The sequence below is a fragment of the Thyridium curvatum genome (assembly GCF_004353045.1).
Source record: "Thyridium curvatum strain D216 chromosome Unknown NODE_74_length_206198_cov_80.914379, whole genome shotgun sequence".
Taxonomy (NCBI): Eukaryota; Fungi; Ascomycota; class Sordariomycetes; order Thyridiales; family Thyridiaceae; genus Thyridium; species Thyridium curvatum.
In genome coordinates, this window is record NW_022156829.1 from 1 (window position 1) to 12,182 (window position 12,182).

General features: G+C 57.3%; 4 protein-coding genes across 4 annotated transcripts; 2 read left to right on the forward strand and 2 right to left on the reverse strand.

Moving 5' to 3' along the window:
- E0L32_009772 (uncharacterized protein) lies at positions 1-634 on the reverse strand (the record flags this gene model as incomplete). The annotated part of the gene is made up of 1 exon (XM_031144771.1): positions 1-634. A coding segment is annotated over one exon (634 nt), but the record flags the coding sequence as incomplete, so codon positions are not given.
- An 895-nt stretch (positions 635-1,529) lies between these two features.
- E0L32_009773 (uncharacterized protein) lies at positions 1,530-2,045 on the forward strand (the record flags this gene model as incomplete). Its single annotated transcript, XM_031144772.1, has 1 exon — positions 1,530-2,045. One exon carries the CDS (start codon positions 1,530-1,532, stop codon positions 2,043-2,045), a length of 516 nt encoding a protein of 171 aa, XP_030990422.1.
- Positions 2,046-3,622: 1,577 nt separating this feature from the next.
- E0L32_009774 (uncharacterized protein) lies at positions 3,623-5,353 on the reverse strand (the record flags this gene model as incomplete). Its single annotated transcript, XM_031144773.1, has 2 exons — positions 3,623-5,131; positions 5,246-5,353. The coding sequence occupies 2 exons, from the start codon at positions 5,351-5,353 to the stop codon at positions 3,623-3,625; spliced, it is 1,617 nt and encodes a 538-aa protein (XP_030990423.1).
- A 2,181-nt stretch (positions 5,354-7,534) lies between these two features.
- E0L32_009775 (uncharacterized protein) lies at positions 7,535-8,912 on the forward strand (the record flags this gene model as incomplete). Its single annotated transcript, XM_031144776.1, has 3 exons — positions 7,535-7,666; positions 7,770-7,830; positions 7,888-8,912. 3 exons carry the CDS (start codon positions 7,535-7,537, stop codon positions 8,910-8,912), a joined length of 1,218 nt encoding a protein of 405 aa, XP_030990424.1.
- Positions 8,913-12,182: the final 3,270 nt, after the last annotated feature.

Below are 12,182 nucleotides of genomic sequence, written 5' to 3' on the forward strand. Positions count from 1 at the left end.
GCGGCGGCGACATGGCGCGCAGGAGCTCGCCGCGGGCCAGGGCGTAGGCGCCCTTGCCCGGCATGGCGGCGGTCGGGTCGGCCCGCGGCTGGAACTGCTTGCCCCTGCCGAGGTTGAAGTGCGAGGGCATCCACCAGGGCTCGCCCGTCTCGGTGTGCGCGACGAGCTTGAACTGCTGGTGGAAGAAGACGGGCAGCGTCGTGTTGGTGACGGGGCAGTGGCGGACGGGCGAGGCCAGCGCGTAGGCGTAGGGGTTGCGCTTGAGCAGCCGGTGCAGGTTGAGGAGCGGGTCGAAGGCGCCGTCCTCCTTCGCGTGGTTGGGCGTCGGGTGCCTGTACTTGTAGCGCGCCTTGGCGATCTCGTCGTTGGTGACGGGGGACAGGGGCAGCGAGGGCCTCGTCATGGCGGGAGGCTCGGGCCGCGAAGACGCATCTGCGGCCTGGGGTGCCGGCAGCGGATCGGTGAGCGTGACGACCTTCTTGCCGTCCACCTCTACAACCTTCAGTGTCCGCCGGAGGCTGTTATAAGACCCGGGCTGCGCAGTTCCAGCCGCGCCGTGAGACGAGCCCCGGAGACGTGAGGAGCCCTCGGCCGCAGCCCGCCCGGCCCTCTGTAGCGCTGCGCATGACTTCATCGCCAGCTCATAACCAGTAGTGAGAGATTGCACTACCGTATGTGTGGCCTTTTTGAGATGTTCATTCCAGCGAGAGGGGCGTGAAAAAGTTGAGGAGATGAGGTTAGAATGTCTTCCATCTCAAATCATGCCTCCTCGTATCTCGAGCTAAAAAAGAGAGTGATGTGACCCCTGCCAATTTGGGAGCCGTAATAGTTAGTGGAGCTCGCACCGAGTTTAAGCGAAGCGCGTCACTGCATTGGCGCGAAGTCGGGGCGGGCAGAGAAACGGAAAATTCCCCACAGGAGCTTCAACGTCATTCATCCAGCAAGCAAGCAGCCCCCGAACACAGCACACGACACTTTTCCCGCCAGACATTGACAGCCTGTATCGTCTGTCGAGTACAGAGTCTACGGTCGACATGAACTGCCAGAGGGCGGCGTGGAGGATCCTCCGGGCCACTGCGCCCAGGCAATGCCGCCGCTTCTCGCAATTCCCGCCGGGCTTCTCGACCCAGCCGCCGACGGCGTCGATTCCCATGCCCTACATCACTGAAGTGACGGTAGGATTGCGCCCGCGACGCTGTCCATAGATCCCGCATTACTAACGGCTCGCACAGGCAGGCGGATGGCGAACATGTTCGTGCCCAATTGACAGCACAAAACCCCGACCACCACCCCCAAAAAGACCATGCTAACATCGCCGTACTTGCAAAGCCGACATCTTCTCCAAGCTATTACAAGTACGTTCCCGCGTCCCCCTTGGCCCTCCCCCTTCAACAGGCAACTGAACCCCCCATCACCCTCCAAAGGAACGAATAATCTGCCTCAACGGCCCCATCGACGACACCGTCTCGGCCGCCATCGTCGCCCAGCTCCTCTGGCTCGAGTCCGACAGCCCGGAGAAGCCCATCACCATGTACATCAACAGCCCCGGCGGGGAGGTGTCCTCGGGGCTCGCCATCTACGACACGATGACCTACATCCGCTCGCCCGTCTCGACCGTCTGCGTCGGCGCCGCCGCCTCCATGGCCGCCATCCTGCTCCTCGGCGGCGAGGCCGGCAAGCGCTACGCCCTGCCCCACAGCTCCATCATGCTGCACCAGCCGCTCGGCGGCACCAAGGGCCCCGCGGCCGACATCCTCATCTACGCCAACCAGATCCAGCGCGTGCGCGAGCAGGTCAACGAGATCGTGCGGCGGCACCTCAACAACGCCAGCCTCCTCGGGGCCAGAGGGCAGCAGGAGGCGGGGGAGAGGTACGACGCCCGCGCCGTCAACGACATGATGGAGAGGGACAAGTACGTCACGGCCGAGGAGGCCAAGGAGCACGGCATCGTCGACGAGATCCTGTACAGGAGGGCGAGCGGGAAGGGCGGCGATCAGGGCAAGGGGAGTGGCGGTGGTGGCGGCGGTGGGAAGAAGAGCCCCTGAATAGGAGGGCGCTACGTTGTACAACGAGTGCCGTTTGCGTGCTCGAATCGATACCCTGACTATGTATGATTGATGTGGTTCGCAAATATCGGTGCAGGAGATGAGTCGAGGGAACGACCGGCTTGGAGATATGGGCATGCCTTGATCCGTGTCTGTCCCCCGCCATGAGCGCGATGGTTGGGCCGTGTGAGATTAGTGTAAATCGTTGGGCGAGGATCGTTTGCATAGGATTTGGAAAGTGATCGTGCAAATACACACAGAGAAATATGCTGCGCAGCAGTCGATATCAATTTGTGGACAGGGAGGCTACTAGAAATTTGGTCCGAGAAGAACGAGGCAGGAAGCACCTCAATAGGCGTCTCGCTGTCCCACGGATCTGAGCCTTGGACAAAATGGTCTGACTCACTGTCTGTTCAATCTGATCCTTTTACTTACCTTCACATGTTCGATAGCTTATACGATAATGAATATCAATACCGACATCTATCACACAGCACACGCCATCGATGGACCATTGCAATCAGAATGTAGAAGATCATCTCCTGTCTCTTGTGCTTCTGTCTCTCTACTCTACCGCATCATATCCGCATCTGGAACGTCCCTTCTTTCCAAACTCCCCTGCATCCTCCTCCCTCTCGCAAAAAGTCGAGCTCGCCCATATAAAAAGTCAGCCCCGTCAGAAGAGAAAGGCAAGGCGGAGAGCAATGGGTATTAGCAGAATGATGTGGTAATGTATATCCCGTAGTAGGATCTCCTGATAAAACCCCCCCTCTTTCTCCTTTTCCCTCTCCCGTTCGGTGGCGGTGAGCCATGTGTTATCGGCCGAGTTGCAAACCATGCGGCGCTTCAAACTGATCGGAGACTATGTTGCCAAGGACAACTGCTTGCTGCATTGGCGATATTGCGCAGCAACAGCGGTTGGCACGGGATTGTTCATGTTGTGAGATATCTGATATATCCCGCAAGAGAGGTAATGTCGGGAACGGCAGTCGACCCTACGAGTTGGCCGCCTGGGGACAGAAGACGGGGGCTCTGATACTTGGAGATTCAGACGAAACGAGCCCGAGCAGAATAACCCCCCGAATAACAAAAGCAGGTGTGTGCGCCTTGGGAACTCCGCTTGATCAAAATGGTTGGTGTGGGAAGCAAAAACAAACAAGCTCAAATCGCGCCTCCCTGGGCGGTCGATTTGGTGCTGCCGGAAAAGCCGAGCTGAATACGCTGAAATAAAAAGGTCCCCAAAATACCAATGACAAAAGGGATAGTAAGGTGTGTGTCGGTGCCAGCCCGGGGGGGCTGGATGTGATGGCATGTGGTGTAAAATAAAGCGGTATGCTGTGCAATTACAAGCTGTCGAATGCAAGGTCGGGCTATTGCAAGAAAATTCGTTACGTCGTCAGGTGTAGCGGGCGAGGCGAAGCAGGTTGGTATCTTTCGGTGGTGATGTTGAGCAGGACGTAGATCTGCTGGTGGTGGTGGTGATGGTGTATCCTGAAGAGTGGCTGTATGTAGGATCTCGAGATGTGTTGGTTTGCGGACGAGGTTGGGGGGCGGGGCGAGAGCGCATACAGTATTGGTTACATGACAATGCAGCAGCCGCAACCGCCGCCCTTCTCCTTCTCCTCTGGCTGTGGCTGATCCTGCCGCGCATCGGGCGCTTGTGCCATGGGCTGGAACTGGCCCTGCTGCTGCATGTTCGGACTCCTCGGGCTGGGAAGCGGGCTGACATTCGGCTTCTCCTGGATCTTGGGGATGGTCGAATAAGATCCGGTGCGGCCCTGGCCCAGGGTCGGACTTCTGGCCTCGGGCTTCAGCGGCCACTCATCGGTCTTCTCCTTGTCGTCTTTCAGTGATTGTTTATCGGCCGGTATCGCCGCGGGTTCAGGAGGCTTCAGGAAGGCCTCGTCGTTGAGGGGTCGGAACTCCTTGTCGTATACGTTCCCAAACTTGCCCTCACGCTCCCACTTCTCCTGCTGTAGACGTTTGGCGACAGTGGGCAGCAACTGCTGGTCTGGAGGCAATCGCGGGTCTGGTTTGTAGGCCGAGATCATCCATGGCGGATCTCCTTCAAGCTGTTTGATGGGCTTCCCGGGCGAGAGAGGGCCCGAGAGCTCGCGGTCTCCAGAACGGGTCCCTGGTCTCGTCTGGCTCCCGTTCGAGGAGTCCTTGGTCCCATTCCGGGTCCTGGGTCGGCTCCCTGCCGCCCCTGTCTTCGCTGGCGCTGAAGTTTTTCGCGTGCCTGCAGCGCTCTTCTTTGGTGACGTTTCCGTGACAGAGCGCTTGACGGCTGGGAGGGTCACGTTGGACGCCTCGGTAGCATTCTCGCTCCCCGTCCGTGAGCGCGGCTTGGGATACGTGATGGTGTCTTCGGCACCGGGGCTGTTATCCCGCTTGCGAGTCATCGGGACGTCCCGTTCGATATGCTCGGCTGCGATCGGGGCAGGACTGGTCTTGGCGACTGGTATGCGAGACGAACCTTTGGTACCCCCGTTGGGGACGAAATAGCCGTCCGCATCCTCCGCCGCCTCTTCTGGCAGCCTCAGATCCCAGCTGGGAACGGCGTATCCAGATATCTTGACGTCGACCGTGGCGGCCGAGTTCTTCCTAGATCGGCCTTCGGTATGGCTGTCCGCATCCGTCCCCCTCCTATGACGGCCCATGTGCTCCTGGCTGTGCTCTCTCCGGGGTTTGCTGCGGGCGCGACCCTTGGGGATGATAATACCGGCGGCCTGCAGCTCCTCGCTCTCTATCCTAGCCAACTTGTCTCTGTGGATCCACTTGGAGCTGTCGTGCTCAAACAAGTAGAGCTCGTCATTATTGCGCTTGAGCGAGTCGGATCCGGAGGCATTGGCGCTGCGGTTGCTGCCATAGAGATCTAGCAAGCTGTCTGCGGGGCTGTTGTTTTCTTTGATGCTGCCGGCTTTCTTGCTGTCGGGGTTGTGGGGCGGTGATAGCATCGAGGATCCTTTCGCAGTGCTGTGCAATTCTGCAGCGCTGTGCTTTTGTGGTGAGGCGTTGCCATTCTGTTGAGCGAAAGGGGGCCGGGAGTAACCGTTCGCACCATCATTGTTCGTCGCGGCCGGTTCCTATCTTCAAGGTTAGCACCATCCATGGTAGAACAAGACGGCGCAGTGTGCAGGCTGGAGCCATTGGCGCGACCGGGATGATCTCTCGCGAGATTTGGGCGCTGTCGAACTCACCTCTGCGGGACCAGAGGCCGACATATCCCATGATGAGTAGCCGTTCCCGTGAGAACTGCTAGGAGGAGTGAGCGTGGTCGTGTTTGGGGCAGCAGATACGGCTGCCATGGTCGGCGGCTGGCAAAGGGGCTAGCCCGCGCTCCGGCCGAGGCGTGTGTTGGTAGCGGCGGCAATGGGAATAGGGGAAAGCGAGACGGCTCGGGCGACAGCAAAGACGACGGACTGTCGAGGAATCTTGGATCGCGTAGACTTCTCGTCGGAGAGGGTGATGAAGGCAGTCGCCAGCGGCTGGAGTCTTGGCCCCGGATCTTTTTTATTTTATGGGCACAGGAGTTTATCTGGTCAACAAGCCCCCCGAGCGATCCCAGGTAATTTCCCAGAGTACCTGGGTCTTGGTGCTGCGCGGCCGGGTCCCGACGAGTGCTACCGGTCCATCAACGGTGAAGACAAAAAGGGCGCCGCGGACAAAAGAGAAAAGCGCAGGCGCGATAGACAATGACTGTAAGAAGGGACAATTGGCCGACGGGGACCATCAATGGTGAAGCGAAAGTCGCGGGTTGCTTCGAAGGAGACAAATCGGGACCAGCGAGATTGGATGGATGGCCGTGAATTGTGTGGCCAGGCGTGAAGGCAGCGTGCAAGCATGCAAGCGTGCCAGGCCCAAACCTGAAGCCAGGAGCCAGGCCAATTTTGAGGGGCGGGGGGACGCCGCCAAAAACAGACGGGAGCGGGTCCTCGGGCCTTTCCCTACAAGTAGACCAGCAATGGCGAGTGAAGGATGAGTGATGAGCCTGGATGACCCCTGAAAGGCCGATTGTTTGACAAGCCTTCTTTTCCAGGTTGTGGTCGTGCTCTCCGCTGCCAATCCTGTCGCTGGGTCTGCCCTTCGTTCAAATCTATCTCAGGACTGGCCGTGGGTAACTATGTGTTTGTACGTGGGTAATACTTGTAAAAGCAGCAAACAGCAAGGTTGGTCGATTTGATGGGGGATCAGATCGCGAGCCTGCATATGCACATGCACACTACCTACCTACGGAGTAGGTATTGTACACTTCCTTCCCCCTCTTTTCTCTCTTCCTCCCACTTCACTTGTAGACTACATTCTCGCCTCCAGTGGTTACGTCTACGGCGCCCGCTAGAGCTCCCACTAGGCGGTGTGTGTATCCAGCTTTTTACTTGCTTTTGCCCGTTGCATTGTCATACATCATCCATCAGTCCTCCCAGCTGCACCTTTGACGCCCGCAGCATGCAGGCCGTACGTCTGGCAAGGAGGACGAGGGATCCGATTGTCCTCGAACAGCGCAGTCTACGAGGCCAGCTGGCGAGCGCGGTTGTTCCCAGATAATCAAAGGAAGAAAAGGGGCACACCGTCTCTGAGTGGCCGCCTGCCAGCAAGCGAGTAGGGGTCCCCGTCCCGAAGATGACATGAAATCCCCACCAAAAGCTTAAGAAGCGCACTATGAGTGGGTGAGGTTGAAAAAGGGGGTTCCGCTCTCAGTGCCGCGATTGGTGACTCCAGCCTTCCAGCCACCAGAAATACGACTCTGCTCGCGTTCTCAAAGCGACGAAAGCTTCGATGGCAGGCAGAGGGCCAGGGTCCATTCATTCTTTGAGATCGATCCGAGACACGACAAGGCCGTGATCGAGGACCATGGAAAGAGAATGACGCGCTCGATATGCCATGGCTTCTAGAACTTGACATGCATTGCCGATTGAGAACTTGCGGTTGTGTGACTACCCAAACTGTAGCACTAACCAGGACTTGCCGGCACTAAATGAACACGGCAGGCGCGATCTCTACCTTAATCATGGATCACAGTTTTGACCATCGTCAACTCTGACACACAAAACTCATTCATTCTCTTCATTCCTCGATCATTCTTACCAGCCGGTTCATTCTCATCGGACAACACGGGCCCTTGAGGAAAATAATTGACGGCCTTGCGAATCATCCAAAATATCAACATCTGAACAACAACGAATACTGTCGAATCTCAACCCTCGACCGTGACACTCCTGTTCCAGACACAGCAACGGGCACAGCAACGGGAAGAGACTTCTCGCATGCTCCAGAAACAGGCATGCTCCAGAAACAGGCATGCTTCAGAAACAGATTTGACTGTAGTGACACTTCCTTGGGACCATCGGAATGTAAAGGCGGCACGGAATCACGCGAGAAAGCACAGCCGTGCCTTTCTTGAGACAACGCGGAGCAGGACACGAAGGGTCGCCACGTGAACCTCACCAAGCTCACTTGCAGTCCATGACGTTGATGCTCAAGCAAGCGGTATGGCTCCAAATAAGGTTAAACGCACTAGGTTTGTGTGTGTTTCAGACACACACAACTGCACAGTCAAACTGCCGAAAGGCGATGTGCTCATCCATGCCGGGGACCTGACGAACCAAGGGAGCTACAGCGAGGTGAGTTTTGACGCAGGGTCTTTGTTCAGCCATCCTACTTTTCGTTCCGGGTCACTTCACTATTCATCCTTCTCTATGCATCTCGCTAATTGTGGTGTCATAGCTCAAGAAGGCAGTGGAGTGGCTGGAAAAGGCCGAGTTCGAGGCCAAGATTGTCATCGCAGGTACGCAGAAGCATCAAACTAACATGATGTCTCTAAACTTGCCTGACCTCAGTCCAGGGAATCATGATCTCGGTCTGGACTCTCAGTTCTATCGCGAGTATGGGGCATACTTCCACAATAACCAGGAGGCGAGAGAATCGCAAGAATGCATCGACCTGCTCACGTCCAGTCCGTCACTGACCTATCTCAACCACACTTCAGCGGCAGTTCGTCTCCGTGATCCCAAAGGCCCACAAACTGTCTTCAAGGTATTCGGCTCGCCGTACAGTCCCCGATGCGGCGCGTGGGCCTTTAGCTACGAGCGCTCCGACGCCTGGAGACCAGATGCAGAGCTATCGAGCAACCGCAAAACCCTGCCGTCTCTCCAGGAGTACCACGCATCACTGTCGGCAAAAGATGTCTGGTCTGCAATACCTCTAGATACAGATGTGCTCGTCACCCACACGCCACCGCATCTACACTGCGACGAAGCTGCCAGCCAGCGACGAGCCCTCGGCTGCGAAGACCTCCGCCAAGCGCTCTGGCGTGTCCGGCCACGGCTTGCGGTCTGCGGCCATGTCCACGAGGGTCGTGGCGCGGAACGCGTGACCTGGGACATCGCTGGTGCGCCAGGTGGGAGCATAAACGTCAGATATGGCGAGCTGTCGGTCGAGCGGTGGCAAGATCCGGGTGCTGCCGGACCGGGCAGGAACACCAAAATGTCACTCCTCGACCTCACGTCACGCAACGGAAACAGAGCGCTCGACAACGACGGATCCGCGTCTGTCTCGGCACAGCATGCGGAGGCGAGTGCTGCCGCCGATCTACGCACGAGTCATGGGAACCAGCTACAGGATGGACAGCTGTCTCCGGACACGGCCCGTCCCGGAAGTGGGACCCTTGGGCTCGGCGGAGACCCGGACTTCTCGGCTCGATGTGACCGGGCTGCGCTGAGCGGGCGTATGGGCCGGAGGGAGACGTGCGTTGTGAACTGTGCCGTCATGGGCAGCAGCTACCCGCACGTCGGGGGAAAAAGGCTCAATAAGCCGATCGTGGTAGATCTCGATCTACCCGTCGCCAAGCCAGAGCCAGAGCCAGCTTGACCGGTTTCTACCCCGCTGAGACAATATCTCCTCATCTATGGTCCATCCCAGCCACCATTGTGCTCTGCTCATGATTGCATATCCGTGGTGAATTAACGAGCTAGCTATCTTTGATGCCGTCATCCATATCATCCAGCAGGGTGCATACAGAAATCCCGGCATCGGGTTGAGACCAAGGATAACACGTGCCCTAGTCCATCTCGGCCCAACGATGTCGCTCCAAGGCAGGCAACAGGTTGTCCTTCCCGATCTGTCACATTCTCAGACGTCACTTGTCTCTCGATATATATGGATCTTAAAAGCACCACACAGCGGAGCTGGACAGGGTTCCAAAAGGAAGCAAATGGCCGTGGTTCATTGGGAACCAGTGTGGCACACCCGTGATTGTTGCATCTGACCTAATACAATACCAGGCCCGGGATCCCAAGGTGATGGATGAGTACTTATGATTCACGGCTATGGTGAAGGATGGTCACCACCAGGCAGCTTACACCCTGTAGTAGGCATCCACTGAGCACACCGAAAGCGGTATGAGGTTTCACCAAATAGAAAAACGGCGATATTTATCCAAGCGCCGAGTTTGTCAGACGACACCGAGCGGCCCGCGTATTACACTCCTGGGCTTTTTTTTTTGCACAGCTCGTCGCAGTCAACGGGTAGTCGCACTCAACGGGTAGTCGCACTCTGGGATGGTCACCTGTCAAGAAACGACGCGGCCCAATCATGGTGACTGTACCTTGTGTGAGAAAAAATTGCAATTCAGCACATGTGCAATCCAAGTGTGTAAGACAGCCCTCCACATCCATTCCCATCCATGAACGAGGGCCAGAGTTCACGTAGGAGACGAAGGGGGTGTGTGGTCAGAGTGCCAGTCGCTTGCCTCCAGGGGACCAACCCCCGCGAAGCTCAGTACACCACACCTCATCCCCGTCGTGACGGGATTCTAGCGCTTCTGGACTGGCGGGCAGGACCAATCGTCCCCTGAGGGAGAATCGTCGATTGGGCCTTGCATTTTTTTTCTCTGCCCTTTGGCACCCAAGGGATGGAGGGTAGCACAGCAGCACCACCGGGGAAGGTTGAATGTGTGCACGATTGCCATCAACCCGTCAGCCTATGCGGTTGCGCCATTTTTATTTGGAGGGAGAGACCGGAGTACTACGGCGGAGCTGTACGGACGAATCGCGCTGGCCGAGAGAGAGGCCCCCCCTCCGTCCCCGTTGGTAGCTGCACGTGTGCCTGAGTTCAAAGCTGAGATATGGTACGCTTCGGTGGCGATCTACTACTTGTACCATATCAATGAGTTTCAAAGGTATACAACGCCTCACACCCCCGTCAGACAAAAACATGTTACTTCCTGTCCGATCGTCTAGGCAGCATTCTTGTTGGTTACCGAAAAAAAGCTGAAGGGAAAGCGGGCGCCGTGTATGACTGCAACCCGGGCGTTTGAAAATAGAAGTTGTAAGAAGAGGCGGTGCAACTTTGTCTGTGGAGTGGAAGCTGGGTGACTTTTTGTGCACGAAGCGGCGCGGGCTTGGCTCGAGTCAGCTTTTCACGATGCACATGTAAAAAAGTCCAACAACGTAAAAAAGATCAGACGGGAGCAATCTTTGAAATGTTTCCTTGGCACCTGGTACGGGACGCCAGGCATCGATTCATCACCCCAACGGTCCCGATCTTAGTTGCCGCTGACTTGAGAGATTGGGTGTTGTGTATTATTAACCTTACAAGCCTTAGTAAGAGACATTGGAACGACGGCCTTTTCCGGGGCCGCTCTTGACGCAACACACCACCAACAGCGACAAAGTCCCCTTCAAAGTTTGCAGAGTTTTTGCTCCCACGGAATCCTAGTGTAGGTACCTCTTTAAGTGCTGACGGCCTCGGCCGGGAGGGAGATCTGATTCGTGATCCCGCAGCGAAGATCCCCGGGCTGGTTCGAGTCAGACAGAAGTGATGAACGTAAGCGTTACAGGACGGAGAGGTGTAGTCATCAAGGACGCACGCCCCATTCGGCCTGTGTCTGTCCGACAAGCGAACCACCCAAGTTCTACAGGTCCAAGTGCGTACGGATGTACAACCTGTGATCGTGCGGGTGGGTTTGGTGACCTTGCCACAGAGTACAAGTAGACACCGGCGGCGTTTGCCCTCGTGGCGGGGTATTTCAAGCTGGTAGTTGGATGGTAAAGCAGACTAAGAATGGCCGAGCCCGTGGTTCAGAGTTGTTCTAGTGGTTCCTGAACCGTCGTTCTGCAGCAGACTACTGACGCCAACCGACGTGAGCCTTCTTGGGATGTTTCTCCATTCCCCGTCACCAGTGCCTCAGGATCTTTTGTTCTGTGATCAGCATGTCTGTTGGAACGGTCTCTGCTGGACGGAACGGCTTGCTCGGCAGATCAACTTGGGAAGATGGACCACCAACGACTGGATCGCAGATCTACCGCCCGCGCAGCGAGTCGCACGGCTGGCGCTGTGACGGGATTTGGATTTACAGGGTGACATTGCTTTCCCCCGCGCGCGGGCGGCAATCACTGTTGCTTGAGCGAGGGAACTGATGGGCAGGCCAGGTGTCGATCCGGCGGGCGCCCCCCTGTCGTCCTCCTCTTTGGGTAGGAAGATACAGTGCCCGCAGAAAGGGCGTACCAGGCCAGCCAGCCACGACAGCAGCATAGCCCGGCCGCTCGATGCGATAACCAAGCGAAGAAGGGGACCGGCCACGAACCCAGGTAGAAGGGGCCCGTCCTCTTCGCTTCGTACGGCACAAAGGGGGGGCACAAGGGAGGCACTCCAGTCTCACAGTGTGGAGTTTTGACTAGAGAGGAGAGGAGAGGCGTCTCCCGATCACTGTCCAATCGATCTTTGCACGACTCTTGACCGCTTATCTTGGCCCGGCAATGGTTCTGTTCTCCCTGCCCTGCCTCTCTCTCGAGATCGTCCCGGTACAACTTGTACAGAACTAAAGAACCATGTGGTGCTGAAACGCAAAAAAAAGGAAGCCCAGCGGCTCCTCCTCCCCCCTCCCCCGCTTTGCCAGTCCGTCCCTCTTGACACGGACGGGGAGTGGCGCTGTGGAGCCCTCCCTTTCGGGAGCGACCCGCCCTGGGACACAGCTGTGATTCGCCTGCCCGTGGTCCGGACATCACTGGACCAAAGCTCACCAGCGAAACGGAGCCCTTGCACTGGATGGATCCTCGGAGTGGAAGCAGGCCCACGTCGTTTGCAAGGCATACCAGCGCGGTGCGCGCGGCGTGCGTCTGGTCACCGCCAGATTGTCCA